General features: G+C 33.5%; 4 protein-coding genes across 6 annotated transcripts; 3 read left to right on the top strand and 1 right to left on the bottom strand.

Annotated features, from left to right (window-relative positions):
- The first annotated feature begins 67 nt into the window (after nucleotides 1–67).
- LOC129309028 (replication protein A 14 kDa subunit B-like) lies at nucleotides 68–2,690 on the top strand. Its single transcript, XM_054950376.1, has 3 exons — nucleotides 68–226; nucleotides 1,274–1,532; nucleotides 2,352–2,690. The coding sequence occupies exons 2-3, from the start codon at nucleotides 1,277–1,279 to the stop codon at nucleotides 2,414–2,416; spliced, it is 321 nt and encodes a 106-aa protein (XP_054806351.1). The 5' UTR covers nucleotides 68–226; nucleotides 1,274–1,276; the 3' UTR covers nucleotides 2,417–2,690.
- Nucleotides 2,691–2,798: 108 nt separating this feature from the next.
- On the bottom strand, nucleotides 2,799–8,032 carry LOC129309007 (uncharacterized). Of its 3 annotated transcripts, none has more exons than XR_008592753.1 (4): nucleotides 7,465–8,032; nucleotides 5,309–5,382; nucleotides 3,931–4,525; nucleotides 2,799–3,310 (listed from the first exon to the last, which is right to left on the bottom strand). XR_008592753.1 is itself a non-coding variant. In XM_054950358.1 (4 exons), the coding sequence occupies exons 1-4, from the start codon at nucleotides 7,753–7,755 to the stop codon at nucleotides 3,058–3,060; spliced, it is 522 nt and encodes a 173-aa protein (XP_054806333.1). In that variant the 5' UTR covers nucleotides 7,756–8,032; the 3' UTR covers nucleotides 2,799–3,057. The 3 variants fall into 3 exon arrangements, 2 of the variants coding, with proteins under 2 accessions (XP_054806333.1, XP_054806339.1); XM_054950358.1 differs by lacking the exon at nucleotides 3,931–4,525 and having other exon boundaries at nucleotides 2,799–3,154; nucleotides 3,251–3,310; XM_054950364.1 differs by having other exon boundaries at nucleotides 2,799–4,525.
- Nucleotides 8,033–15,798: 7,766 nt separating this feature from the next.
- Nucleotides 15,799–17,246, top strand: LOC129306692 (uncharacterized). The gene is made up of 2 exons (XM_054947402.1): nucleotides 15,799–16,117; nucleotides 16,156–17,246. The coding sequence occupies exons 1-2, from the start codon at nucleotides 15,823–15,825 to the stop codon at nucleotides 16,899–16,901; spliced, it is 1,041 nt and encodes a 346-aa protein (XP_054803377.1). The 5' UTR covers nucleotides 15,799–15,822; the 3' UTR covers nucleotides 16,902–17,246.
- A 7,674-nt stretch (nucleotides 17,247–24,920) lies between these two features.
- On the top strand, nucleotides 24,921–25,575 carry LOC129293727 (uncharacterized). The gene has a single exon (XM_054931822.1). The coding sequence runs from the start codon at nucleotides 24,969–24,971 to the stop codon at nucleotides 25,437–25,439; it is 471 nt and encodes a 156-aa protein (XP_054787797.1). The 5' UTR covers nucleotides 24,921–24,968; the 3' UTR covers nucleotides 25,440–25,575.
- Nucleotides 25,576–27,165: the final 1,590 nt, after the last annotated feature.

Below are 27,165 nucleotides of genomic sequence, written 5' to 3'. Positions count from 1 at the left end.
TAAATAAATGGAGTATATTTTAAATGAAAAGGAGTAAAATGTTAATAAAAAAAATTAAATTCGATACAGCATCCGCGTAGTAACCACCACGCCCTTGGGGCTCGGGGTACGCGAAACGCCGCCTTCGAGAAACCGCGCTCCCTCCCTACATATTAAAGCCCTCCAGGGAGCTTATTCCCTCTACCCTGGCGCTTTGTTTCGTCACTGCGACTGGCTTCTGAATCGGGTGAGAACAATTCTTGTTCGTCTTCGATGCATTTTCTGTCACTTGATTATAAGCTACAAATAAACTCTATTTAAAGTCTATTTTCCCTCTCTATCTTCACATTTCGTCGCATTTCTTCATCCGTTCTTTGAAAATGGATGTCCACTTCCTATCTGTTACAAGTTTTCTTGGGAGATTTTCTTGAGTTTTATGGTTACAGCTATGAAATGCCTTATCGCAAGTAGCGTTCGCTTTGTGCTTGTTGAATTTGATGAAGAGAAATGTGGTCGTGTTTTTGACTTTGTGATTACGGAACATTATGTGAATTATCTGTTATGTTCGAATAAAAAAGGGAATATAACTGCTCTATGGGACCTTCATTTCCATTTCCCTGGCCTTTTCATTGCTTTAGCTTCTTCTCAATTGAAGGAGTTCATAACCTTGTCCTTGCAAGTATATGATCCTGTCGGATGACGGGGAATTTTAATGAAATTTCCTGTGGGGATGGATTCAGAGTCTTAACTTGAACTTGAAGAATGGAGCTAGCGATTCTTTTGAGTAGTCACTTTTGTCAAGTAATGTTTCTCAGGCCTGGAAATTATTGTCTGCTTGTTTTCGGTCTCAGAGATTCCTTCTGAAAGTTCCTAGTGGTTGAAGATTTTTTGCGTTTCTGAAAGAAACTTTGGGTTCCCATGGTGATAATCGTCAGTTATGAATGCCTTTAACAATGGCTCTGTATTGTCATTTTGCTTTCTATTGTGCTCAATTTGATTGTGCATATCGTTTGGGGGGAAAAAAGCGAGAGCCATTTCATCACGATTTGCCATGTAAGTGAATGAAAATAATGAACAAATCATCCATCTTTCTTGCAAAGGATGTTCCAGGTTGAGTGTTCATATTCTAAATATTATGGCTCTAAGTAATGGCCATGCATCCGGGACCTGCTAAATTTTATAGCTAAACGTGATCTCTTTACATATTTATAGCACAGGTCAATTTAGTAAAACAATTCATTTTGTCATGTCTTCGGTGTTTTTTTTTTTTGGTGACATGTCGTGTCTTCTGTAGAATATGGATACTTCAAATCCTGCCGTCTTTGTCAATGGAGAGCTGCTACGGTTTTATGTTGGACGGAGGGTGAGGGCTGTTGTGCAAGTTGTTCGATCTGATGCAGGAGCTATAATTGGAAAATCAACTGATGAGAAGCAGATAGTTGTAAAGGGCATCCCCCCGAGTGCTCTCACGAATTTTGTTGAAGTTATTGGCATAGTTGACAGCGATAGATCCATTCGTGCTGAGATATGGACCAACTTTGGTGATTCAATTGGTACTATTTTCTTCCCACGGCTATTCTACACATTTTTGGTGATAATTAGGCTGTGTTTTCTCATGCCTTGTACAATTTTTTTCCTGACGCTTCGTATGAAATTTGAAGGATGAGCTTATAGTTTATGAATAGTGCAGCTTATTATCGATTTGATAACCTTTGTTGATATATTGATGCTGGTAGTTGCAATATGCCATGGCCTTGATATCTTTTACTTAGTTAACTCGGGACCATAAGAAGCATGGACAATGGCAAATCAACCTAGATGGAAACAACTAAAACCAAAAGCCCTAAAGACCAGATTAACACCCTTGTTTGGTGAACACATGGTAAATCATAAATGTAATCTTTGTTTAATACACAAATGGAAATAATATAATATCTATATCATTATTTAATAATAATTATCTTTTTTTAATCTCTCATCAAATGGCATAAGGGATGTTTTACATTACAAAATTCCTTTTTTTTTTTAATTCCATTTCATTCATGGACTATAAGTGTATTTCTGCTTGATCTAATCATTAGGCTTTAATTTAGAGGTTTAAATGGCGGAAAAGAAGATTACTCATGATTCAAAGTGGAGCTTGAAAGTGTTTGGTATTTGTAGTTCATGTTTTATTCGTAGCGAGAAACCATGTGTATCTGTATCTTCAGTCAACGATGACAGTTTCCCTTAGTTACTATAGTTGCAAACTTAATCTCGTCTTTTGAGTTTATGGGTGAGCAATTGTGCATTTTGCTGTGTTTCTCTTCTTTCCTCTTAAAATTTTCCTTGTTCTACTTATCAAACCATCATTTATTTGGGTCTGTTAACAGATACCTTCAGTTACAATAAGCTTTGCCATCTTGCAAATGGAGAATTCAAGCACTTGTTCCTATGAGGTAGGATAAGATTTTCTGGTGCTGCAAGGCCCTCTGTATCTTTTGTAAAACAGCAAAGAGGGGAGACATTAGAGTTGAGTCAGCGACAGTGTATGGTAGCTACGCTGTCGAAGTTGGTTTCGGTTATCTTGGTACATAAAATCACCGATTATACTAGCTTGAGCTCATCTTCCGTTTTTTTTTCATATAATTGTTTGTCATGTTTCAAGTGGGTCCATGGACTTGTGTCTTTCTTTCGCAAGCTATGTTACGGATTAGATATTTTGGTACAAATTTGTGATTGCATCAATGTTAAAAACGAGTATAAAAGAAAAGACAATATTCGTTAGACAGAGAAAGAACATATCATCGATAGGTAAAACGAAAAACAAAACAAAGGAAGAGTATGTGGCCGTTAGGCTTAGAAGGCAGAGTTAAGAATCCATCTAGTAACGCGTGCGACTCCTGTTGGACTGATTGAATCCATGCCTTTTTTTGGGCCAAAGAAAATAGTACTTTCATTCCAAACAAGCAATAACTGAGAGACTTGTCAGAACAGAAACCAAACGAAAATAACAAAAGCAAGATAAACAAAAAAAAACAAACAAACAAACAAACTAGTGTCCAAACTTAACCAAGTTCACAGCAAAAACTCCTATAATCAGCAAAATCCCAAACCGAAGATAGAGCTAGGCGGGGTGGGGGCTGAGAAGCCCAATCTGAAGAGCACATCACCCTTGCTGCACAGATGACCCAATCTACAATAAGGTTCGAGGTTCTTGGGATGAATTCAAAGTATCAATTGCTTAGTCATTGGCCAATAATGGAAATGTTGTTCGCAGTGTTAAACTAACCCCCTTCGGAGCATGGAATCTCTTGGTGCACAGCTTCTACCATTGGGTTTGGGGGGCAATCTGTAAGTAAGGTTAGGATCAATTTAGGTTAACAAATTGAGTCTAGGATAAAAATTTATAATTTTAACGTGAATTATATTTAAATATTTTTTTCTGTAAAAATGAGTTGAACAAAATGAAATTTATTTGAATAATTTAATTCAAAAATAAGATGCATAATAATAAAAATGGACGTGAATAAAATTCGTATATATTTTTGAATAATTTAAAAAATTTTCTTTCCTCTCCACCTTACCAAACCCCCTCCCCTTCTCTTGTTTAGATGGGACAATGGGATAAGGTGTTAAAAATTTTTTTTCCCTTTCTTTCAACTAAACAAGCCCTAAATGAGATGACAAGAAACTAGCACAAACAACTGCTCCCTCAAGTATAACCATCTTTTCCCCTTCCATCTCTATTTGATCCACATTTGAAAATAATGGGTTATTCACTGGAACACGTATAAATTACTAACATATCTCCTTCATGCTCCGTCGTGAATTTTCCCTTCCCCCAATTGTTGGCAAAAAAAATTCTCTGGGCATTTGGGTGGGGGCACCGCTAGAACATTCAACTGAGTCAAACACCCCTAGCCCTCCTGTGAAGCTCAGACAGTGAAACAGCCCATCACAAAATACTACCTTATTCCATATGCTACTGGCAAAGGGCAAGCGGTTTTGGTAGTTAACAGTTGTCCGTTCTGAGGCCGAAGGATGACGTGTGCTAATAGCCACAATAAGGGGAGTGACATGTTTGACAGTAAACAGAACACAGCCGGGAGATGTAGGCGCACAAGAGAAGGCTACTATCTGGTATGTCAACTCAAATTTTGGCAAGTTCAATCACCTCCCGAGTAAGGGGATTAAAGAAGAACAGCCGGTGAGATCTGGGACGGTATAGCAGTAACCAACCATCTTTAGCATAACACAGTCTGGCGCCACTTAACTCTGTAAACTCCAGGGAATAGGTCTTGCGGTGCACCGGGTCATAGAATTCATATCAGTTGCTCAATTTTGGAAAGTACATAAGCCATGGTGATTGGTTTACAATACTGCAGAGGCAGCAGAATGCCATCTCTTGTAAACGACAGAAGCGCGAACATTTTCTACTAAGGTCAAATGGGACAAAATCAATTCCAAGAGCTATGCAGGAAGATCAGACCAGGTTTTTAACTGCAATGCTTTATTTTTCACCTTAATTTCTATTCTTCTATTGTTTGTGACTGTATCAGTTAACCTAAATTAAAAAAAATAATAATTATGAGTTCAAGATTAAGATATTTGAGATAACTATGAATAAGAACCTTGTGACTCAAAACAGTTATTAATCAGAACAGAGATATATAGAGGATTAGTTTTATCACGTAGGGAAAAGAACAAGGAAGAGGAAAAAAAAAAAAAAAGGCCAGACTTTTAAACGAATTACATGATATCACTTATTTATCAGAACTTGTAATGGTAGGTATCCAATATTAACGCCATCCAGAACGCAACCATAACCGATTACATGGGTCTACAGGAAAACTAGACAAACCAAGCGATTGATATTAGTACTGGTCATGGCCTAGCATCATCCAAATATGCGAAATCTGGAATTAAACTAGGCATAATGAAACTAAAAGGAAAGTTATTGATGAACACGCGGTAGTACACATTCTGAGCTAAACCCATCCTTCTCAATGTCTTAGAGAAATGCACAGTAGTGGATAATTAGAGACACGGGACATGATTATAGTTAGTCCAATTCTAAAAGTACCAAATCAAAGCAACTCATTCTTCAGTCGAAATTTTTAGAAGCCGAGGATGATATCAGCAAGAAAACCCTATAGCATTTACAACCACAAGACATATAACAGCCAATATGGAATTAGCCAAAAATTAGTTTCTTCAAAGTTCAGACACAATAACAAGAACTAAACAGGGAGAGTCAAGGGTGTGCCCTCAATGTCAACAGTGATCCCCTACTTTAAACAGTATGTTACGCGAGATTCGTGTTTAACTTGAGCAGAAGGGAACTTACGATTTCATCAACATTGTCCTCCTTTTCCCCCAACATAATGCTATCCAGTAAAGTTGCTTTCTGAGCGTAACTGTCTGCAGAGGTATGAACCCCAACAAAAAATTGAGAGCGTAGAGAAATAGTGAAAGAAATCAAAGAGTGCATGTGAATTGTGAAGTAAATGCCAGAAACAAATGACATGTCAACTATGAAGTTAACTGGCGGCAGCGGCATGTGTGCTGGTGGGAGTGGGGCTATAGAAAACGTGTGGAAGCTTTAGCTAAGGCCCGGACCACCGACAGGGCTTTATCATTTAGAGTCCACGGCCTCAATGTTATGCTTGTCAAGAGAGAAAGGTAAGGGGAAGAAAAGTGAGGAGGGTCAACAACATATTCCCCGCTCTTGGATTTAAAGAGAAGAGTGAGGGGAAGAAAAAAAGAGTCAGAAAAAGAGTCACTTTTATTGATCATAAAAAAAAAAAAACAATTACAAATACTAATAGCCGAAATCCAAAAAAAAAAAATTCAAAAAAATCTACACATGCAACCCAACACACCTAGGCACATAAAAAAAAAAAATACAATAATCAGTTTAACAAAAATAAAAAGCCAATAACAACAAAAACCAACAGAAATACAAAACATAATCAAAGTCATCAATCAATACCTTTCTTTACAAAACATGCATTCCTATTACCATCATCAATATTCAACACTTTAATCTTATTAAGAAACGTAATTCGAGCCAAAGTAGATGGAGGACTCGTATATTTTTATTTTTAAATTTTCTCTCTAAATATAAAAAAATAAATAGAAAAAATTGTTTTTAAATTAACCTACCAATTTTTGAATTTTATATTTATAATATAATTATATTTTGATCATGGATTTTTGTTAAACAAGCAATATATTTAATTTTAAGATTAATCAGATAAATGATAATTATAATTTTTTAGTTAAATTTCTTATATTTGGTTGTAGTTTTAAAATTTTAAAATTATTATATTTTAATAATTTAATAAATAAAATTATAAATTGAATAAAATGATTTTTGGTCAGTATTGGATAAAATAATTTATAATTATGTTTTTATTTAATCAATAGTATATGATATAAATTATTAAATATATAATACATCATTAAATTAAATTAAATTATACATAAACATTTTTGTAAATAATAAGATTATTATTGTTTATATAAAATTAATAATTTTTTTATTTCTATTTTCTCTTGATCAATCAAGTATAAGGAGAGAAAATTACATCCCTCACATTTCTCCTCTCTTTTCCTCTTTCTTATTTTCCCTTACAAGCCAACTACAACACAAGAGTCAAGGCCAAAAGTTCATGGTAAGATTTGAATAGAGCGACGGATCTAAATGATTATCAATTTACTTAATGAACATCTCAATTATAATCATATCATATCATTTGCTTAAAATTTATCATAATATATTTTTCTTTAAAAATTTAAAATAATTTTCATAATCAAAACACTTTTTTAATACTTTATCCATTAAAAAAATTTAAGATTTGATATTTTTGTAATATCGTTTGACAAAATTTTTAAAAACTATTCAATTAAATTAACAATTATTATTGTGTTACTTATAACATTTATTAAGTAAGTATACTTGTATTACTCACTTAACCCATATATGAAAACAGAGATCATATCAAGGTTCCACAGAAAAATTTTAATTATCAAAAAGTTTCATAAAATATAAAAATAATTTTAAAGTGCCAGAGACTTTCCTCATGAACAAGTTTCGACATGCATTTATTGAAATGTCCTTATTAAAAAAAAAAAAAGAGTTTCGATTGCTCTTCATTTCCCTCTTCATCTTCCTCTTAGCATCAAGCTTCAAAGCTTAAAAAACAGAGCAATAATTTTTAGGATTATATCAATCTAAAAGCCCGAAATTTTGGGTTTGTGGAAAAAACTTTCGATTGCAGACAAGGAGGCCAAGCCACTTGATACAGAACAACAATTGCGATTCTCGGACAGCTCCGGTGGTGATTTCAAGAATGAGGCCATTGGCTATTGTTGATTCTTTTTTTGTATTTTTGAATAGCACAGGCAAGAACAAAACTTGAAAGATAGAACAGGGAAAAAAAACTTAAAATAAACTAGGGTCTAGGAAAGTAACCTACTAAAGCCGTGATTTTTACGTACTTGAAGACCTCCGAATGCCTCCTCTGGGTAGCTTGGGATCGTTTGATGGCGGCCACGAGAGAATTCTACACAGGACGATCTCCCTTGAGCGCCTTGGAAGAAGGAAATCGGTCCAGGGAGACTCCGACGGAAAGTTCTAGAGCTCGTAAATGCAGACGCCGCAAGTAGGAGGAGCTCTCGTGCGCGTGCAAGCTTCCCGAAGCTTGGATGACGGCAAGGCGAGCAAGGCAGAGACAGCGTGAAGCGAGGTGGTCTGTGCGTGGCTGCAACGACGAGCAACTGCCACCGCATAGTCAAGAGCACGCGCCGCTTCCTCCATCAAGCATTGCCTATGCGGCGTCAAGTAAGTCTGTGCCGCCTCCTAGGATTTATGCTCCGATGGCGTCACATGCACCCGTGGTGGCAAGGGCACCAGTTCCGTCGAAGGTTCAAAAGATGAAGGAAGACGAAGAGGGGCCACCAAAGCTTTTTTTTTTAAAAAAAAAAAATCAAATAAGGATATTTCAATTAATGCATATCAAAAGTTTTTTGTCATAAAATCTTGAAAAAATTGGTGAGAAGGAGTGAAAAGTCCTAAAAATCAAATGCAATTCAATGACCAAGGCTGATATTTTAGGCCTTGTTCTTAAAAACTCAAGCTAATCTTTAAATCCTTGTGTGTGTGTATTAGTAACTTTATTTGTATAGTTTATTTTAAGTTTTGGATTAATATATAAAATAATACAATTTATTAAATATTTATAAAGGTTAAGCGAGGGCTAAACTAAAACTGTAAAGGTTAGACAGTGTTAATAAATTTATTTTTTTTAAATTTAGATAATGTAAATTTGCAGTTATTGCCAAGAGAAAGTATAGTGTGTATAAAGTATAGTGTGTCCGCATACAGTGTTGTAACATGAAATTCAGCAGAAATACCAGCTATCAAGAATTAGATAAGTGAGAGTGAATGAATGGAATTCAACGAAGAAACTTAAATCAATGAGAAACAATTCTAGAAGCTCGTCATTTATGAATGGATAGAATTCAACGAAGCTTTTCCCCTGAGCTTGCGACTCCCGGCCCGCCATCCACCTTATCCTCACGGTTGTGGCTTTTAACTTTTAATCCCTCTGTTGCTGTATACAAGATATTTTTAATTAAATTATACAATCAATACAATTTAATTATCTAATTAAAATTATAACAACATTTTAATTTTATTTTTAATTATTATAAATAAAAAATAATTTTTTTAAAATAAATTAATAAGAGTATTTATTTTTTTCTCTTCGTAATTTAATAAGGATATAATGGTTCATTTATTAAAAAAATGTTAATAATATCTTATACTTAGAAAAAAAATTAAAAAAAATTTATATATAAAGACGGATCTAACCCATCCTCGATCTTCATTATATTCACGCCTCAATCTCTCCACGTAACTCCAAATATGTTCATGGAATATTAAAATAAAAAATAAAAACAAATATCTTAAAATATTTTATATTTTTAGCTCACAAAAATATAAACTTAAATACTTATGTTAGGCTGAACTCTTCCCCCAACCCCAGGGTTTAGTTCAAGTGGATTTTGACCCCAACGACGCATCCGATTCTTTCAACTTTGCCTTCACAGAACTAATTAAATACAGAAACACGCGATCACTGTGCCAACAACTCCTCTTGCTCAACCTTCTAGAAACAAAAGCTCTGTTTGGCCGCGATGGATTCAAGGGTCATGGCTTCTTGTTGGTCGCCCGAAAAACAAAAAACAAAAACAAAAACAAAACGAAAGTGACATGGCTTCCCAGATAATTTGCTCAAGAACTGGTAATTTAATTAAAATTTTGGGGCAACGAGACAAAGCTTATCAGACGAGTTTAAATAAATCGAATATCCAGGTCCGTTATTTAGGATTTACCCTGCACCAACCAAATACAAGTTCGATTCGGACTCCTTTGATCTCGAAGTCGAAAATTCAGATTATTCATTAATTAAGCTATTTAATCAAGCATGGCAAGCCAGGCAAGGCAAGCACTAATCTTGAAGTTATCTTCTTTTGGCTAGCTGTTGAAGTTAGCTTTAAAGCTAGCTAAACTGAAATTAGTCTAGTTAATTTGGATTTTTAAAAGAGTCATATCAACTAAACTTTTACTTATTTGTACTCACTTTTATCATATTTATAAATCACTTCTAATATATTTTATTATAATTAAAAAAGTATTAAATTTATTAATTTTATCTTAAAATTTAATAAGTTTTTACTTTTACTCCTGATAAATATTCTTAAATTTATTATTGATATTTTTATTTAAAGTATTTAATAATGATAAAAATATAAAAAATGATATTAAAAATTGACAAGTGCCCTATAGATAGAATCAAGTTTTTTTTTCTTTCTGTCATATAAATAGAAGCAGAGAAATACTTAATATATTCTGTTTATTACTTGTATACTCATTTCATTTAATATAATAAGGTATTTTTTAAAATATTATGTTAAAAAAATAAGGAATCTTGGTTCTTTTTTTCTTTTTGGAATTTTTTTTAAAATAAGGTATCATGTCCTCAATATGAAGTGTAATTAGTAAGGTTTCCTAATTAAAACACTCATGAAGCAGTAATAAATACGGAAATAATATTAATATATAATTTAAAAATAATTAATTAATTAATTAAAATGTAATTCAGGTAAAAATATCTTACAATGTTACGAAATGGACGGAATACTTTGTCAAATAATGTGATAAAATAATAAAAATATTGTTTTATAACTTATCTTTCACATTTACTTAAAATCAACATTTGTGCTGTGATTGGCTTGCAAAAAAAAATGAAAGGAGAAAAAATGAATAAAAAAAATATGAGGGATATAATTTTCTCTCATTGTTCTTGGCTGAACAGAAAAAAATTGAAAGGAGAGAGAAATAATTAATTTAATATGAATAATAATGATTTTATTATTGATAATACGAATATAAATGCATTTTCCAACAAGAAATTGAGATAATCATTAAAAACAAAGAACAAAAACTAGGCTTGCATTCATGTAATTCTGTGCAATGTCATGTGTGTCTCAAACTCGAAATATGATGTCTGTTATTATAGTAATTATTATAAGCAATAATTCCGTGAGCGCGCCGGATGTCTCCAAATTATAGGCCTCATTATGAGACATGACAGATGCATTTTGAGTATATTTTCCAACACGAAACTAGCTTGCATGTTTCATGGTTAAAGCCCCCCCTTCTTTTATGTATGCATGTATATAAATATTATATCATATAATTTAAAAAAATTAATCAATTATAATAATTATGTTTAAAAATGATGAGACTAAAATGTCCATATCAATCACCATAAATATACATTAATTATTTTTTATTAATGTAAATTATGAGGGGTGATTTAAGAAATGTATAATAAATGCTTATTAAAATATACAATTTTACTTATATAAAAAAAATTTAAAAAGTGATAGTTTCTCTAACAATAAAAAACAAAGAGAGTATGTTAAGTATCAATTAAATATTTTCAAATTAATATTATTTTTTATATTTATTTTTATTTGATAACGTATTTTACTTTAAAGTAAATCTGAAATGGTTTATTTAGTATGAGCACTCTTTAAAAAAAATACTAATTACACTTTAAAATATTAAAAATAAAAATATCATATATTTTTTAACATTTAACTTCTCAAAAAATACTTTACATTTTTAAATGAGAGTTATATATTTTTTTAAAAAAACTCAAGGATTATATATTAAACACACAGCATCAGATAAATATAGAACAATATAGAAAAATTTTCTCTTCTTAATTTTGTCAGTGATTGTACACCCTCCTTCCATTTCTATATATATATATATAAAAGAGAAAAAAGGCATATCATATAATTTAAAAAAGTTATTTAACTATAATAATTATATCTAAAAATAAATAAATTAGACTAAAATATTTTATGTTAATCAATATAAACATGCATTAATTATTTTTTATTAATATAAATTATAAAAGATAATTTAAGAAATGTAATAAATGCTTATTAAAATGCGTGATCTTATTTATATAAAAAAGTAAAAAGTGAAAGTTTATTTTATAAATAGAAACAGAGTAGTACATAACATTTTGACTGCGTAATAAATTGTGTGTTTGGTTTTCAATTTACATCTAACAAAAATTCGTTCAAGTGACCCAACTATTTATTGAATTTGGCAAAAATGTATTTTAAATGTGGTTTGAATGTACTTTTAAAGACTAGCCAAACAAGTCCAATAACTTGGGAATACATAGTTTGTGGATATAACATATTACCTCTATCTCAAATTATAAAATATTTTTTAAATAAAATATTACATATCAATAAATCTCATTGATTACATTCAACAATTTTATTTTTACAAAATAAAAATATAAACTTTTAAAAACAACATTCACTTGATATATCAAAAAGAAATAGGGACATAAATTAAATAAAGAGAGAAAGAGTAATGTTAAAATAATTAATTTAATAAAACTTTAATATTCTCAAAGTATCTTATATTTTAAAATATCAGATTTATTTAAAAATATTTTATAATTTTAAATAGAGTGGGTATTAAATTAGAGGGTTCCGTAGTGATCTGATCAATTAATTTTGTTGACATACGATATACAACGTCGGACAGGTTGGACGAAGATGGTACACTAGGACTATACTCAAGATTGATGGAAAATTGTGCTGGATTTGCGCGCACGCAATTAAGTTGATCAGAACGTATTACGCAATGCACAAACTTAAATGGAAAAGCATATTTCATAATCATTAATTTGTTGGTTACCAGGAGCATTTCATAATATTCGTTAGCTAGCGTCTCCCAGGCTGAGCTGCACTAATTATAGCATTTAACTAATATTATGCCGCCATTATAATTGTCGTTATGTTCAAGTTTCTGGAATTCATCCCATGCCGTTGTGTTAAGGTCAGCTTGGACTCAAAAATTTGAACTCATTAGTTTTTTAATGGAACTTCTTTGATTTACACCTGGAAAATTAAGACTGAACCAGCTCATGTTAACAGTCACCTGGCTACTCCAACAATTGGTATGAAAGCCATTCACAGATAAAAACGGCATGGAATGGGAATTAAAAAGAAAAAACAAAGAAAAGAAAAGTAATCAATAATATTCCTTGTATCTTAAAGTATAAGACATTTTTAAATAAAATAATATATATTAATAAAATTTATTAAATATTTTTTACACCTTTACTTTTTAAGGTAAAAATATAAACTTTTAAAAATATCATCATTTAATACTTCATTTATGAAATAATATTAAAAAATAAAATATATGGAAAGAAAAATATTAAAAAAATATTATTAATAAAATTTTATTTTTATTAAAGTATTTTATATTATTTTAAAATGCCTAATGTCCCTAAAAGCATTTTCTAATTTAGAACGGAGGTTGTGAGTAATAATAACATTCCCTCTCATTTGGATAATTTTCAATTATCTATTCCATTTCCTTCCATGGTCTCTCTTAAAGTCAATTACGGCTCCCCACAATCTCTCTCTTCTTCGTCTGCTTATAATTATTTTTCTTATCATTCCAATAAGTTTTTATTTGTATATTTCAAGTGTGTTTGAAGCCTTTTTTTTTTGGACTTTAACAAATTTAGTCAATATTATATGATTAAATAAAATTAATAATTTACCTTTTTTTAAATTAAAATAATGATCGTTTTTTAATTTACTTTTAATACAAAAGATAAAACTATCCTTTAACATCACAATACCCTGATTCTTCCTTTTCACATTAGTTTTACTTTCACTCATCTGAAGATGTGGAGACGACACTGCACTCTCGGTCATAACGATGAAGAAATTGATAGTAGACAATGGAACAACTCACACCAATAGATAAACGGAGTTAGAGATTCAGGTAGGAGACTACAAGAATGCAAGGCAAGATAGAATGGAAGCTACAGATTCAGGTTGAAAAATCAAGAATGCAAGGTGAAAAAGTCTGAAACTGCAGCTTCTACACAAAGCCACACTAAAGCTGCAGATCCAAGGTGAGGAAGTTGGTTAGACTCTATTACAAAAATAAAGTTCTTTGTTTGATCTGTTTTGAAAAAATGATTATGTGTTTTTTGTGTTATTAATTTGCGATATTACATCATTGATATACGACTGTATATCAATTATAAACAAATTTATGTTTGATTGTCCGGTTGTGTTGATCCACGATAGTATATCAGTGATATAAAATTATATATCACTAATATATAAGCCATATCAGTGATTTTAACTTACCAATTTGTTTATCATTGATATACTGTTTTATATCATTGATATAGTATCGCAGATCAGTAATAAATTTTTTTTTAATGTCTAATGTCCTCTCTGTAATATTTGGGAAAAACAAAAAAGGAGAAAGAGAAAAAGCTCTGTGATGATGATGGTGTGATCCAAGAAAATTAGAAAAAAAATTTAATGAAGAAAAAGCACTGTATAAAAGATGAATATGATGATCAAGAAAAATTAGATCCAAAAATATGATGAAGAAAATATTTAAAGATGATAAATTAAAGAAGGAGCACGCACAATATGATTTTTGATGATAAAAATTAAAGATCCAATCAACTAAAGATTAATTAAATCAAATATATTTTGTTTTAATAATAATTTATTCTGAGGATAAAAAAAAATACATATAATTAATTTTATGAATGGGCCGTATTTTAAAATATTTAAAAACTTCATCCATAATTTATAAAAGTTGTATTTTTTGAGATTATTGAGCTAATTCCCCCCCGGGCTGTGATACAGCAAGGAAAAAGCAACAACAACTAGTAGGCGATACTACAAATTGAAGTTTTTTTTTTTTTTAATATGAGGCAAAACAATGTAGGGGTTATGATTAATTGATATCAGAGCATATAAAACTTCTAAATCTTAAAGATGGTTTTACAAAAACTGCAGTGATAAGATTGTCATGAGATACATAGAGCAAACTAGTTTACGCATCCATTTGCTTCACGAAAAATATTGTCGAAAATAATAATTCAGTTGCTTATAACCAAATCTCTAAGTTTATTGATAATATTTGAGAGAAGATAATTCTGGGTGCAATTACACTAAATGAGCATCAAAGTTTCAATTGAGTCAGAAGCTCAGAGTAGGTGTTTACCTTGGTTAAATTATTACTCCAATAAAGGTCATGAACTTCAAGGATATCCATAAAATTAGCAAATTTTTTGGGATAATAACAACAAATATCTAGAAAAGTCTTTAATCCAACTTTGTTAATTATGATGAATGAGATCTTCACAAGTCACAGAGTTGGTTTATGTTGCATGTTTGAAGTTTTGTACCAGCAGTATTAACCAGATTAGGGAAAAGCGAACATAGCAAGAGTCCACTGTAGCAAGTTTTCCTCTTATTTTCTTTTGAAACGCATGGTGGTCAAAAAAATAAAAATGGAACACGCTAATAAATAAATATTGGAACTTACTGTGGAATCCAGATCCCATAAATGTCAAACGTGCTAGTTGTCTTGATAAAATCAAAGCCTTTTTTTCAAAGGCGGAAGAAATGTGCGTGCCTGCAATGTAAAGCAACAGAACCCCGTGACATTGACTCTGACCAGATAACCTCATAAAATCACAATCATAATTTATTAATTTAATAAATTCTGGTGCAATAAACTTGCGTGTTTCTAATTTTCAAGGATGCTTAGCCAGAGCAGGACACTTAACCAGTGATCACGATATGAGCTTGTGTGCCTTAATTTTATCAGCTTCCCTTATGCGCAGCGTTCAAGTAGTCCTCGGAGAAGCATTACTTTTTGTCAAGAGAAAGAAAAGCCAAACAGCTGGCCGTGCCACGAAGACACCAAATAATTATTGAAGCAAGAGACTAAGAGGTTGCTGCGTGGTAGTTAACTAGTACGAATTTACGATTGCGTCTTTGAACTTACTATAAAGTATATACTCATGCCGGTTAGTGAGTGTGTAATACAAAGACAAATTTAATTAATTTTGTGTTTATTAAAAATGAATAGTATATCTTAAAAATTGTAAACAAAAAATACGCAACTCTCTAATTTTGTCATTTTTTATAATTAATAATTATAATACATTTTCAAATATTAAAAATCGAAGAAGTATATAATACCATGCCTTTTGCCGCTGTTACTTTCTGTTTTTTAAAAAAAAGAGAGAAAAAGCAAATTGTCTTTTCTATCGTCTCTGTGTTGAGGAAACAAAAGAAATATTCTGACAAATCATGGCACTCTATTTGTTTAACAATTGCCCTTTTACACATTCTAGAACACGAGTCAGAGAGTGGGAGGAGATGGATGGGAAGGCATAAGAAACAAAACCACCGCGAATGCGCGAGTCAAACCAGTTGAAATCCCTCCCTCCAAATTACAATATATCTTTCTCATCCTCTCACTCGCGCATTCCAAGTCTTCCCCTCACAATCAGTTTTTCCCTTCTTTTACTACTCACGCAAAAGCCTCTCCAGATATTTTTCCTTCCTCGCTTCTTTACGATTCCCAACTTTCCATTCTGGTGTTCCCGAGCTACGATGCCACAGGTGGATTTAGAAACACTCGTTTCGGCATGTGCTGGCGGATCCAGCTGCGACCGCAAAATTGCCTGCGAGACCCTCGCCGACCACGATAACCCTCATCCGAAGTGGATCAGCCTCAGCTCAAACCTGATTCGCCACCCGAAGCAATCTGGCTCTCTAGGGACGAGGAGTACGACTGGTGGGATCGCAACGCTGTGTACGAGCGCAAGGAATCCACCAAGGGCAATTCCAACTCCACCAACTTGAACCCCAATTCAAACTCCAATTCTCAGCGCTTCTCTTCGAATTTTACGTCCAAGGCTTCCATCATTGGATTGCCCAAGCCTCAGAAAACCTCCTTCTTCGTGGACGCCAAGAACCGCCGAAGCCACAAGCCGGGCAACGCGCGATTGTTTCCGAAACGGAGCACGTCGGTTGGAAAATCCGAATCAGCGGTGATCGAACCGTCTTCGCCTAAGGTATCCTGTATGGGAAGAGTGAAATCCAAGAGGGATCGGAACCGCAGGTTAAGAAATCGCCAAAGGCCTTCCTCTGAATCTGCCACAACACCAGAAAAATCGGCCAGGAGCGGAAGGCGGAAATACGGTTTCTTGGAAAGTTTCCGGGCTATGTTCCGGTCCAATCGCAAAGAAAATTCGGTCCAGAAGTCCGATCTTGAACCGGTGGGTTCGGCTCCAAGAAGTGAGAGCAAGAACACACATCCGCACGATAAATGGGCAAGCGGTAAAGAGGCATCATTGTCGGAGTTGATGCCAAGAAATAGCGTATCGGAGAGCGAACCCCCCGGTTTGGATGGGATGATGCGGTTCGCGTCAGGGAGGCGGTCTGAGTCGTGGGGATTAGGTGGTTCTGAAATCCACGCTACATCATAGATTGGCCACGGTAACCACTCCGGCGAACCCTATGGGTGGGCCCGTTGGAGCAAGTGGTTTGTACATTTCGCGGGGCCCAACTCATTTTAAACAGTCGTTGGGGTGACGTGGCACAATGAATAACGGTATCAACTGTTTTCCATTTCCCCCCACAAGGTGAATGTTAAGCTTTCTACTGTCTTGCAGTCTGCATGTTATTTTTGTCTATGGCCAGGCCAAATAGTGCTCCTTATTTCACTCCCCTCGTTTTGCGATAAAGTTTTTGTAAATACATACGAGTGTTTTTGAGGTGGGCAGTTGTAAATTTTCTGTTGGCAGTTTCATTGATAATGACTACTCTTCATACCCGTGCTTGCTTGTATTTGTTTCCTTTTCCAAGCAGTGGTGGTCAGGGATAGCGTTATAAAGTACCATGCCATGAATATGAAATAAGTCATTTCCTTCACACAATTTCCAACTAGTGTTCCTATTCATGTTACCAACTTGAGGCAATTTGAATTTGAGGTCTAGATATATTTGACATGGGGACTAAATCAAATAATTTCCTGGGAGGGAGATTTTTTTTTTCTACTTTTGATATATTTTTGGTGGGTCAAAAATAAGGCATAGAAATTGGACATCCCTCATCTTCAAATTAATCAAGTAAATTTTAACTAACTCACACAATTTAATTAATAAAATTTATTAATATGTTAATAATTATATTTGGAATTAAAAATTTTGAGCTTATATTAATGGATGAAGGACAATTTGAAAAAGATGTCATAAATATTCCTTGGAAAATTATTTTTGTGCTTAGAAAAAGGAAACTATGTGATAACTTTGCTTCTATTTGAAAAATGAAAAAATAGGAGTCAAAGCTGTCTTCACGGTCCTGGGATTTGGTTATATATTCCATTCAACTTCGGAAAGGTATAGCTGTATGACGAAGCTGAGTCTCACCAAGAAGCCGGAGGATTTGAACATCTGAGCAGGTAGAATGGAAAGTCGTATTGTAAAATGGATTCAAAGGCGCTGGATGGCTTATACCATTTTGACATGGGTGCCAATTATCATGTCCCATGTCAAGCAGAATGACTGCATCGCTTATGTGCAACTAAGCACCATCATTCCTATTGCTTGTACGATTGAAATTATAAGTCTCAAAAAAGGAGGTCGCTAGACACATCCACTCCCCCAACTACCAAATTACTATTTAATTTTGTATAGTTCCTTTCATTATCGAGTTGAACCTCGCAGTTGTAAATGCAATCAGGATATTTGCGGGGTTAGAATAAAATATTAGGAAGGGCCAGATTAATATTTGAAAGGTCTAAATCAAAAGCGCAATTTTTTTTTTTTTTTTAAAGGGAATGGGTGGAGTTGGGGGGTTATTGACGCTGCCGCTATGGACAAGGGCTTGCTTGTCTTGTGGCTTCTTCATACAGCCAAGTTTCAAGAGGAAACTTGAGGCTAAACACAAGACGCTGGTGTGAGCTCGAAGCAGCTCTCGTCAGTTATTTTCAATAAGAAGGCAACTGCATATGAAAAGCGAAAAGCCTGCAAACGAAGCACACGGCACATGGAGAGAATCCCGGTTTCTGTTATGCTTATAGAAACAGAGCAAATATACAACACAACTCCAAACTAGCTGCCTATCATATGCGGCGTGCCTGCATACCTGCAGTGTCTGTCTAGTTTGATCTTGGATTCCATTCCACCCTCAACCACACTACAACACCCAACCAGGTTAACTGTTACTAACATACAACTCACTGACTCCGGTTCATCAATAAGCCTCCACTTTAATCTCAGTCGGTCGGACTCGGTTGGTTTTCTGGCGGAACAGAATGGTCGATGTGTGAAACTGCTGAAAGACCACAAAACTCGGCGCTGGGCTTGGGTCGGGCTCTGTTTGGCAAAGGGATTTAAGAAGATTGAAGTTTACTCTAATTGCACTGAAGCAATCAACCTCATCACTACATCTGGAGCATGCTTTTCATGGTATTATTTACAATGTCTGTAATGTAATTAATAGGGACAGGTTAGTTAATATTAACTTGTTTATAGGGATGTAGTTTCCACACTGATTCCTTAGTTAGAAAGGCACATACTCTCAACAGTTTTTTTCCCCCAATCTTTGATCATTCTTGATTTTAGTTATATTAAAGAAGTAAATGATGAATAATTTGGCTCTCTCTTTAGGTTCTTGTTTGTATCTTTATTCATTTAGTTGAATGCATTTCAGTTTTCATTAAAAAAAAAAAAGAAATCCTCATTGGTTTTAAGATTTTAAATTGGGAGAATTGCGCTGCAGGCTCTCATAACTAATATATTTCTATTGAAGACCTAATAGAATATGAAGTAATCTCTCAAGAACAAATGTCTCTTTCGTAATTAAGTTTTTTGGTAAAAAGAAGGAATTGCCACTTTGTGAAATAAATGGACACTTTATTGAAAATAAATAAATTTTAAACATTATTTATGAATGTTTTGTTATATATTTTATCTAGATAACTTTTAAATTTTCTTTTATTCAACCAATGTAAATCATGTCCATGTGAATTATGTAAAATAAATGAACATTTTATTATCAATAAATAAACTTTAAATGTTATTTATAAATATTTTGTTATGCATTTCACAAAAGAAAAATTATGTCTTTTTACAACAACAAAAAATTAATTGCAAGAGAGGCATTTGTGTGTTGGAGCTTTAATGCAATAATGTTGGTTTGGGTCCTCTTGTGTAATTCTCCCTTTTAAATTTACCAACCACTATTCGGCAATTGAATCATGTGACCGTATTTGTAAAAAAAAAAAAACTATTATTTTTTGTTTATCTAGAAAACTATTTTCCCCTGTTCAAAATGATGCCAACATATCGGGACTATGTATATTGTTAAAAATATGTTAATTAATTTCGATAATAAAAAACATTTTTTTAAGTTGGGATTTGAATCGTAGGCCACCTCAACTATATTCTTACATTGTTGGTCAAAGGAAAAAAAAAAAATTCAGTCTTACATTATTAGATTAATAGATTATAATATTGGGGTACGGTTGGAAATTCGAGTGAGTGATAGGCAGGATAGATCCATTTTTTTTACTCTGTCCCAAGCCTCGTTTTGAACAAAGACCATTTCCAATATGGAAAGCATTTTTTTTTGGTAGAATTTCATTAAGGAGTCTTGAATGTAATGTAATTTTAATTGAGGTTCAAAAAATTTTAAAATTTCATTGCATAATAAATTTTTTTACTTAAGTGACAAAAATATCATTTAATTGTAATTAGCATAATTGAAAGTCAAGTTACAAGCTTTATAAGTAACATTATCATAATAAATATAACTTTTTATTATTCTCATAATATTCCTTGTAAAAATTATAACATGATTTGTTATTCTAACAATTTATTTGTAAAAATTATAATTTATTTGTAAAAATTATAACTTGATTTGTTATTATAGTAATACTATTTGTAAACATTATAATTTAACTTAATGTTTTACTAATGTTACTTGTAGAAATTATAATTTGATTTATTATTTTAATTATATTATTTGTGAAAACAGTTAACCTAACTAATTATTATAATAATGTTGCTTTAAAAACTATAATTTAACTTGTTATTTTAGTAATATTACTCATAAAAATCATAACATGACACATTATTTTAAGAATGTTAATTATAATTGAAGGACATTTTGGCCATTTAATCAAAAAAATTTGTTTCATTTCAATGCTATGAAATTGCAATGAAATTTCAAAATTTTTTAAGCCTCAATTGAAATTATATCGCACTCAATAGCTTTTAATAAAATTCTCCCAAGTTATTTTTACTCATTTTATATTGATGCAGTGCGGCTGTGGCTATGGTCCAAGTTCATTTAACCTTTCCAGTCAAATTCTAATGATACTGAATCAAGTGCAGCCACTTTCAGCCAGACTTTTGAATTAAAATATTTAACCTACTGAATCCTCGACTTTGAATAATCGACTTATTGAAGATCCTGCAGCTAAACTGCTAGCATCAACAGTACAGAATGAAGGAAATTCGTGATCAGAACTTCTCCATATTTCCGTTTTGCACACTCTGGTGCAACACTTAAAACTCCCCCGTTTCCGTCTCTTTCTGGAATAATATTTTGTTAAGGCGAATAAGGTTCACTTGTTCAAATTAGTTTTGCACAAACCATGTTTTTGTGGCCATATCTACGTACATGAGAAACTCGGTTACTTCTTGAAATTCACAAACACAATCAATCCAGGGTAGCTGCAATATGATGTGATTATCCGCAGTAGTTCTGTTTCAGTTTTTACAAGTAATTACGGAATACTATTATGTTCGTTCAATTTATTCAATAGATACTCTCACTTTAAAAGGGAAAAAAAAAGAAAAAGAAAAGAAGATCTAAATCATCTTGAAATGTCGAAGGAGAGAAAAACCGCAAAAGTACAAAAAGATTGAAAAGAACTGTTGCGGTGCCGCCCAAGCATGAAGAGGAAAACGTGAGCACCTGAAAGTAACATAAAGGGGAGGGGAAGGGCTGGACAAAATGGTTTGGTTTCCTGTGCGTGTCAAAGCAAAGAGTGTTTTTCTGACTTGGAGCGTGTGAACTGAGAGAAAGCTATCACTTGTGCTTGGTTGGTTGTCATTAACTCCTCTTGAGTTGCTGCCTTCTTGGAGTCTAATTTTCTTATTCCTAAACGCACACAACAAAATCTTTCTTCCTTGAGGAAGACACAACGCTAAAAAGCAACGAGCCAGGCATGATACAGACCCGCAAACAAATCCATTTCTACTACTTGCTTCACTGCCTAACTTCTATTTCTTTATCATACGGGGCGTCCATTGTCCTTTTCCACTTTTTTTTGGGCTATTAGGTCCTACTCCTATTGGATAACTTCGCTATAATTCCTGTTTACAACAGTATTTGGTATGTCAAGAATCATATAAACTTGTGCTATTACATGGTTTATCCACTATAGAGTGCACCTCATATTCCTTCTTGGACACTAACGTCTATAGTTGTGTTGCTTGTCTCAATTTGTTTGCTAATAGATACCGGCGTGTTCAGCAGCAGCTCATATCGAAGCTATAATTATAAGACGTGCGATGAATAGTTGTTCTAATGGTATCCGACTCTGTACCCTGCAACGAAATCATCACATTCTTGAAAATGGTCTGTCTAAAATAGTCACCAATCTAAAAAGAGAATGAAAGTGGGTCATTAATCGTGATTCATTGCGCACAAGGATTTGCCTTCGTCAGGCTGACACAACTATTTACACCATCTCTCTCGATCCTATCGGTTAACACTTTGTTAAATTCTCACCAACAATATGTTATTTTGTGAGATAGTGGATATTAGAAACACTGCTCTGTCTATGACCAAACCAAAAAAAAAAAAAATCTTAATCCTGAGATGATAGGATCTCTGATCTCATATGTATCTGTTGAACGGTCTCAAGGGTGATGCATTTTGAACAACTGGCAAATGGTGGTTAAATAAATGAGAGTGGATTTGTCTTCTTCCCCAGACTATAATGATAGTATTGATGATATTTTCCTTCAGAAGCAGAAATGTCTGTGGTTGCTTTCAGTGAAAGACACTTTCACTGGCAAAGTGTCTATTCAATTTGATATAGCAAAGCCTGTGTAGCAATTTTGGCATGTCATGATAATGAAGTTCCACTTTAAGAGGTGATCGATGACACATTTAAGTAATGCAACAATTGGGAGCCAAGTTGCGCAAGTTTCAGGTAACAATAGCGCAGTGAGGCAAGGTTTGGCTGGTAACGTACTACTCGGAAGCAAATTGCTCCAAGGGAATCTACATCCTCAACGACCCTTTCCACACACACTGTCTCACACCACACACACCACGTTATACGGTATCCGGTGTATGATCTAAGGTTGATAATTTTTTGCATGTACCTAGTAAACATATTTCTAATTATACTTTCATTAAATACTTTATATAAATATTTTAATAATAATAATTGAAATTTCAATGAATCATTTTTTAAAAAGAAATAATAAATAAAGAAGGAATATATTTAAAAAAAATAAATCAAGTATAGTTTCTAAAAAATGCCTCATATCATAATCCAAAAGGAATGTCGTTTAATTATAAGCCCAGAATACAATTGGGCTTCCATTATTATATTATGACTTTGCATATTTATTTTTAATAAATTATATATTTAATTAATTTCTTTCATTTTAATGATCAAGCGAATTTGGATACTTAATATTAAATGTACTAAAATTCCATTGGAAGCATAAATATCAGAGCAACCTGCGAGAAGTTTCGTGATTAGAAGCACGCGTGTTGACAACATCACACGCCACTAATCTCTTGTTTTCAGAAAGCACTCCACCAACATATTTGTCGTCGTCGTCATCATCCTCTTTAACTTTTTGAATCTCACTCTGGTTCACTTAGCTGCAAATTGGCTGGAGCTCGGTAATCTCCTGCAAAAACACATCCAAGCTCTCAATAATGAAGCAGCCATGACCCTGATCTTTGATATGATATTAAAATGATGGGATCACACCCCAAGTTGTCTTTGCTTTCCGATAAAAGCAGAAAATCTGCACCACACGAACGAGGCAACGAGGGAGACAAATTTAAAGACACTTTATTTTCCACCCTGAAAAAAAGGGACTTTATTTGAACATCTTTTCTTAAAATTAGACTCCTTTAAGACAGCACAATCTTAATGTAGCATTCCCTTCTCATTTTTATCTGTAAAGCTACGTATACGCGAGGCCCCATGAGGCAGTGCCATGTAAAGATAAGACTCCATTAACAAGAATGATAAATCTCCCTCTGTTTGATATATACCATGATTAGAAAACGTTAAGGGATGAAACATATCTTTAAGTTTTGGTTTTGGTATTACCGTCGTGCCCTTTGGGAATATATACAGCACTGGCAACAGTCCTATGACAAATAAACGTGACAAAACAAAGGCCTATATAACTATGTTGTAAGGCAAACAAAACTCACGTGTTGTGCTTGTTTTGTTACTGTCGTTTTGCTTTTGTTGCATGGACATCCATCTAGATCAGCATAGGAGGGTGCGTCGTAAGAGATGATTCACAAGGCACAAAACAGAGGAAAGTGGAGAAGGAAAAATTGCAAATTGCAACTTCCAACTTGTGATCCACATCCTTTTATGATGTTGAGTGTTCAGGTGACGCGGAACACACACACACAGAGTCAATGTGAATGCGTTCTCCAATTTAAGTCAACCCATCGGAGAATTATTACTATGTGGTCAACCAATTCTACCTTCCAAACACCCGTACGTTTCCACCTCGCTAAATTCCCTTTTACCTATTTAGCCTGCCAGCTTATTATCTAAATATTACTTAATTACTAACATCAACCTGCAAAATTAATTAAAGAAAAAATATAATTTTAAATCCTTACACTTTATTCAAATTTTGCTACAGGTCCCTTGTACATTTTTTTTTGGTGTTATACATCCTTACATTTTTGGTTTTCAGTGTTCTAGCAAACTCAACCAAATTATTGGGACTCAAAACATCAAAAAATAAAAATTTAAAAATATAAAATATAAAAAAATATATAAGGATATATAACAAAATTTGAATAAAGTGTAAGGACTTAAAATTATATTTTTTCGTTAATTAATTATGCGTATTGATGTTAATAATTATTTAATATTTAAAGTAGAGGCACTTATAACAAAATCAAGCAAAATGCTATGTTTTTCTCAATTAAATCGTACACCATATTTAGTTTTTTAATAATGCTTCCTTTAAGCATAAATCAAAATAAAATTTATTTCTATCTACCTATCAAGATAGAAATAAGTCTCTTTTTTGGTCCATCTCTAATGGAAGATCCCTTTCATGATCACAGGACCGATCTTTTTTTTGTCGACCCAACCAACCGTCCAGGCTACAAAAAATGCAAAAAGGGTAGTTCTGTAATATTTGAGGCACTAGGAGGGTATTTTTTCATAACCCCTCGCTATAAATACAGCGCAATTCTCTGGTCACTTTTCTCCAATTCAGGGCGGCGAAAAACAGGGATCTTAAATAAAATCCATGGGGAATTGCTTGGTTCTGCAAGACAACGTCGTCCAGGTCATGAAGCCCGATGGCGAAATTCTTGAATACAAGTCACCCATTCTAGTGCATCAGGTTTTGGATGAATTTTCCGGCCATTCAATCTCAGACTCCGTACCAGCCCTTCGCCACCTTCAGCCAAACACCAAACTGCTCGCCGGCCACTTATACTACCTCGTATTGCCGACCCCAAAAGCCGTTAAGAAGAAGGTGAGGTTCCAGGATCCTGAGGTACAAGGTTCACAGGAGAGTAGCGGCGTCGTAAGAATTAAGGTGGTCATTAGTAAGCAAGAACTGCAGGCTCTGCTTCGCAAGGGAGGAATTTCCGTTAACAACGTCAACATGTTATCTCTACTTCATGGCGAGCAAGTGACGGAGAGTGAAGATAAGTGTCACAATGGTTTTCATGGGTGGAAGCCAGCGCTTGAAAGCATACCTGAACTAGTTTAGCCTTATAATGTATATTTCATCATCTGTTCCAGTTTCTTTCTTCCCCCTCTTGATATCCTCTGTTTAAGATACTTAGAACAGGGTCACAGATTTATATTCATACACACATATATATAGAAGGAACAAAATTTTGAAACTTGAGCATCTCATTTGGTGTTATAAGTTGACGTCCAATTCTCTTGGAACCAGATTAAATATATCTGCAAGTTCACATAACGATCAATGAACATAGAAGTACCACATGTCCTGTTGCATGCAGCGAAAATACCAACAATGGCGCTTCATGTAAGAAAGTGAAATGAACTGACCGTGGATTCCTTCTTCTTCTTCTCCAACATCGTCAATCTTAGCATGAAAAAGGAACAGGGACGGAGAGACAGACAAGATGAGGCATGCAAATATTATACATCGATTATAATTTTTACAAATGCAAAAGCCACTTAACCCATAATTAAGAGAAATTAATGGAGAAACCATGATTGTGTTTGCCATTCCTTACTTAATTTATAATGGTGTTGCTATTATTCTCACTCATGGCAGTAGTGCATTTTCCCATTATTACCAATATGCATAGAAAGAGAAAAATTGTGACACAAGTCAACGACTATCAGGTCAATATTCAACTCTTAGAAGCCGCGATTTCTATTCATAAGGAAATCGGGGCTTTCACTGCTGGACTTTCGAAAATAAATATAATGGTTTGCACTATTAGATACGTCTCAGCGACTTAGTGCTCATACGCGATAATTCTGGGAAGCTATCAGTCACCGTCATAAGAAGCAAATCATCATAATTTGCCTATGTAACTCCGAACAAGTTTTAGTTTTGCTTTCTATACCTACGTATCAAGTTTCAACCAGATGAGGTTTTGACAGAATGTATTTCATATAAGAAATCTGTATTGTCATTCATGTCATTCAACCGTCAGAAATGAACAGAAGCATTTATTTAACTCGGATTTTATCACTTCTCTCAAAAAAAAAAAAAAAAAGATCAAAATATGCGTGTCTCTGAAGATATTAACAGTTGCGATTTGAGCATGCTGTCCAGTCGCATTTTCAGACGCCAGGACATGATATTTCAGGAATCATTTTATCATTTTACAATATGTAGGCCAATTAGTTACCTTTATGCAGTTCGCCACGCACACAAAAAATAGGGTGGGAAAAGGCGACAGGATTCGAAAAACAATGCCTACTGGTGAATAAACATCAGGTGCATTTCAATGCATGCATATGTAGCTACAATTTTAGGACTCTTTCATCGTTGTATTTGTTAGAACCTTTCTTATACCTCATTTACAAACCAGATATTGGTTTTGAATGTATCATCTCATGAAAGCGGTTTTGATAGCGCCTTTCAAGACTGTGATGTCACTCAGGTTAAGGACTAAAATTGTTTAAGCGTTGGGCTGAGTCAGTATAACAGATTGCTTTGTTGATCATGTGCATTGAAAAATTGAATCACAATAATTATTAAACACCATCCAATCGGATTCAATCTTAATTTTCTTGGGGTAAGATATTCCTTGGATTGTTATGCTCTGCGACGCATTTGGCTTTTGGTGTATTTTCTCATCTTTTAAGTAGTTTATTTCCAATGTTTAGGAGTGTAGAGTTTGCAGCATGTATTATGTATTGGTTTTTTTTTTTGACCGTATCATGTATCAACAGTTTTTCCCTCAACTTGAGAAGCTTTTTTTTTTTTTGGCCCGTTTAATTTCATT

This window comes from Prosopis cineraria, unplaced genomic scaffold (genome assembly GCF_029017545.1).
Source record: "Prosopis cineraria cultivar Desert tree isolate PC_DT_omini unplaced genomic scaffold, ASM2901754v1 PC1, whole genome shotgun sequence".
Lineage (NCBI taxonomy): Eukaryota > Viridiplantae > Streptophyta > Magnoliopsida > Fabales > Fabaceae > Prosopis > Prosopis cineraria.
Note: the sequence above shows the minus strand (reverse complement) of the source record. Positions and strands in the feature narration are given on the sequence as shown.

Coding starts and splice junctions, on each gene's coding strand:
- LOC129309028 (XM_054950376.1), top strand. CDS start 1,277: ATGGATACTTCAAATCCTGCCGTCTTTGTCAATGGAGAGCTGCTACGG. Junction 1,533..2,351: donor CAACTTTGGTGATTCAATTG/GTACTATTTTCT, acceptor GTCTGTTAACAG/ATACCTTCAGTTACAATAAG.
- LOC129309007 (XM_054950358.1), bottom strand. CDS start 7,755: ATGCGGTGGCAGTTGCTCGTCGTTGCAGCCACGCACAGACCACCTCGC. Junction 3,311..5,308: donor AGGACAATGTTGATGAAATC/GTAAGTTCCCTT, acceptor CCTTACTTACAG/ATTGCCCCCCAAACCCAATG. Junction 3,155..3,250: donor GATTCCATGCTCCGAAGGGG/GTTAGTTTAACA, acceptor ACCTTATTGTAG/ATTGGGTCATCTGTGCAGCA.
- LOC129306692 (XM_054947402.1), top strand. CDS start 15,823: ATGCGCGAGTCAAACCAGTTGAAATCCCTCCCTCCAAATTACAATATA. Junction 16,118..16,155: donor CGAGACCCTCGCCGACCACG/ATAACCCTCATC, acceptor CTCAGCTCAAAC/CTGATTCGCCACCCGAAGCA.
- LOC129293727 (XM_054931822.1), top strand. CDS start 24,969: ATGGGGAATTGCTTGGTTCTGCAAGACAACGTCGTCCAGGTCATGAAG.